The 3,505-nt window shown below is 50.5% G+C and overlaps 1 protein-coding gene across 1 annotated transcript in view; it reads left to right on the top strand.

The window, feature by feature from the left end:
* The window catches only part of PLXND1 (plexin D1), a 101,685-nt gene that overhangs the window by 89,139 nt on the left and 9,041 nt on the right, over positions 1–3,505 (top strand). The window contains exons 30-31 of the mRNA XM_018555221.1: positions 706–769; positions 1,082–1,116. Of these exons, the coding sequence (XP_018410723.1) occupies positions 706–769; positions 1,082–1,116 (99 nt within the window). The remainder of the gene's footprint in view (positions 1–705; positions 770–1,081; positions 1,117–3,505) is intronic.

Genomic DNA, 3,505 nt, shown 5'->3' with positions numbered 1-3,505 from the left:
TGACCGAGCGCCCAACTTTTCAGAGGGGGGGTGACACCAAAATGACTGTGAGTCGTTTTGGTGTCACCCCTCCAATGGTGGCACCCGGGTGCGGGCCGCACCCCCCTTGTGACGCCACTGCCTGGCAGCTACATAAAAGGGAATGTAGGGAGGTCATAGGAAGTGTGAAGGAGCTGGCCCAGTGCAGACAGTAAATAGACACTCCCAGAAGAGGAGAGGACTATGCCCTGCAAGAAAAGAGGGGGCAGGGCTAGGAAATTGACTCTTCCTGGAGTGGCCAGATTTTCTACTAAGTTCTAAAGCACCTTGCAAGTGAAAAGAATAATTGCTGGAACGGGAAATGCAGCAAGTCACCATTTCAAATAATTTCTTTCTGCTTTTAGCTGCATTTTTATAATTTGGTGACAGGGTCCCTTTAAACCACACAAGTGACTCCAGAAACACGTGTAGCTTGAAGGTGATTGGTGATGCAGGAAGCAGAGAGGAAATTACACAGGAAGTGCACGCCTAGTGATCCTGTGGGGTGCTCTGGGGATCCTGGTCGCACTTTTACATTAGCACAGCTGCAGCACTTGCTGGAGGACATGAGCAGCTCGTTGACTTGTCACCTGGAATGGTGGTTGAGCTGTATATGACAAACCTATATATAGTGTGAGGACTGTGCAGGGTATGCAGGCCTGATGCCCTTTTTTTCCTGTCTCATAGGTCTGTGACGGAGCTTCGCTGGCCATGAGCTTGAAGGACCAGAGAGATAACACATTGGGGCGAGGTGAGCTGAGATTTAAATCCACACAAGTATCCCAAAGACGGGTGAGAAGCATTCTGTATCAACCATGATATTCGTGTGGCTGCCGGCCTTCTGACCTTTCCAAATATCCCCCCCCCCCCCATGAATGGGGACCTGTGAAAATGCAGCCAGCGTGTTCCTAGCTCCGCCCACTGCAATCCTCAGAATCATGTGACTCCAGAGCCCTGTGAGAAGCCGGCTGAATCTGGCTGCACTGGATGATATGAAACGCAGATGAAGATAAATAGTGTGACCTTTCCTTTAACTGATTTTGTCTTTTTTATTGTGTTTCAGCGAAAGACCTGGACACAGACAAGTACTTCCATTTGGTAAGTGTTAATATTCTGTCTCATTCCTTCTAAATAGGAATATTGTTAACAAAATAATTGTAATATTCGCAGATTATTATATTTCTTAAATAAATGTAAAAAAATGTGAATGCTAAAAAAAAATATGCTTGGTGTAGTACAGTGCATGGCCCATAGGCAGAGCAGGTTAGCGCCACCTAGAGGTCATACAGAGCACTGCACCTAGAAATCATTTTATAGAGACCCGGTCACCTTTCAAGTCACATGACTAGGGTCTTTAAAGGAGAACTATGAGGTGAGTTTTCACTGAGTGATTTCACTGAGTGATTTTCACCTCATAGTTCTAGCCGACCTGTGACAATGAGACTGTCACAGGTCAGCTCAGTAGATCGGGAGGTGAGCGAAGACAAACCGGCGTTCGCTCACTTCTCGATCCTGTGCCGGCAGAGAGCCGTGACAGGGGAGGGACTGGATTCCCCCCGCCCCTGTCCGATCCTCCAGCGTTGACTGGGGGAACGGACGGGTGAGGGGGCGGTTACAGCTTGCTCTGCCTTTAGATAGGCAGAGCCAGCTGTCACTCACGCAGCTGGGTGGATCCAGACATAATTGGCGGGATCCGTTCTGGCTGCGGCGTCTCAGTATACCGCGAGCTGTAGGTCGCGGTATACTGAGCTTAGGGTGACGGGAGGACGCTAGCTTGTGTCCTCCAGCTACCCTTAGGAGAACTATGGGGAAAAGCCTTAACCCCATAGTTCTCCTTTAAATCCCACTTACCGACAACCTTTTTATCATCGTCACAACGCTGCCCACCGATCTGTCCTGCGTCGCAAACACGGCACAATACCAGGTGCTGGATTTTACAGGCAGCCATGACAATCACCCCTCTCTGGCTGCTAAACCCGAGCACTGCATCATGAGAGGAGGAGGTGACACGCTGGCTTCATAGCTGGAGACATTGAGAAGGGGATTTATCAAAACTGGAGCGGCTGTGTACGGCAACCAATCAACTTCTCCCTCTCATTTCCAAATCTTAACTGAACAAGCTGAAAGGTGCCCATACACCTTACGACCATCGCAAGACCTTTGTCTTGCGATGGTCGTAAGCTCATTGAAAGCTCGTACGATCTGCCCATCTTGGAGGGGCAGATCGTACTTGCGATCATCGAAAGCCCGCCCCGCTGAGGGGCGGGCTTCCGATGACCGCAGTGAGGGGCGGGCTTCCGATGACTGCAAACGGGCAGTGTGCGCGTGCGCACACCGGCCCGTTCGGCAGTTGTCCAACAAGCAGGCCACTAACCCGCCGAGAACCGTACGATTCCCGGCTGGTTTTCCAGCCTGCTTGTTCGACGGAAGACGTGCGACCGTACAGTAGAAACGGTCGCACGCCTTCCATACACTGCACGATTCTCGTACGATCGCGGGATCTGAAGAGAGAAGCTGATTGGTTGCCCTGCACAGCTGCTCCAGTTTTGATAAATTCCCCCCTCAGTGTTTTGCGGCGGCTGCAACGGAAGAAGTAGCGGCATGGGAGCTCTTTGTAGGTATAACTGGGTCTTAGGGTGGGCTTTAAAGAGACCCTGTCACTTTGTCCTGAATGGGCATGGGTAGAGAGTCAATTTAAAAGCATATTTCTAATAAAGAAGGTGCGACAATCAACTGTGGGGCCTTTTGGGGGTCCCGAGGCTTCATCAGCGCATTCCCTCCCCTTACTCCACTTCAAATAGATCAATTGATAGGAATGCATTTCGGGGGCCCTGCCCCCAGCCTGGCAGCGTGACGCAATGCTGTACATTCTATACGTACTGGATGAGCGCTTCAGTTTTACAAAAGTACCGCCGTGGGTAGCCAAATTCCGGCCCTCCAGCTGTGGGGAAACTACAAATACCATCATGCATCTGTCTCTGGGTGTCATGCTGTGGCTGCGGGAATCTTGCATTGCCTCATGGGAATGGTAGTTTTGCCACAGCTGGAGGGCCGGAGTTTGGCTGCCCACTGCATTACAGCAATAGTCATGAAGCATCAATGCATTAGGATCAATTCAATCCATCACAGTACAACTGAAGCTTATTTCGGAATGCGTAATGCGTTTCGGAAACTGATGCCAGCACAGGATGAACATGCAAACACCATGCAGATAGTGTCCTTGGCGGATTTGAACCGGGGAACCCTAGTTCTGCAAAGGCAGATCTGCTGACCACTTAGCCACTATGCTGACTCAGTGGTTAACACTTTAAAACCCTTCTGTACTCCCCCCTATCATACTGAATTCTACCAAGACCTGAACAATGGCAGCCAATACGGCTCGGATGGGTGAACCTGTTTTATAAATGCGGCAAATCTTGTGTCAGGCACGTGGGGCAAATAAGCATGCAGAACAAATCAATCACTGCCACCCCCCCCCCCCCCCCCC

This window comes from Nanorana parkeri, unplaced genomic scaffold, assembly GCF_000935625.1.
Source record: "Nanorana parkeri isolate BGI_ZX_2015 unplaced genomic scaffold, ASM93562v1 scaffold188, whole genome shotgun sequence".
In the NCBI taxonomy this organism is placed as follows: domain Eukaryota; kingdom Metazoa; phylum Chordata; class Amphibia; order Anura; family Dicroglossidae; genus Nanorana; species Nanorana parkeri.
This window is presented reverse-complemented; position numbering and strand designations above follow the sequence as displayed.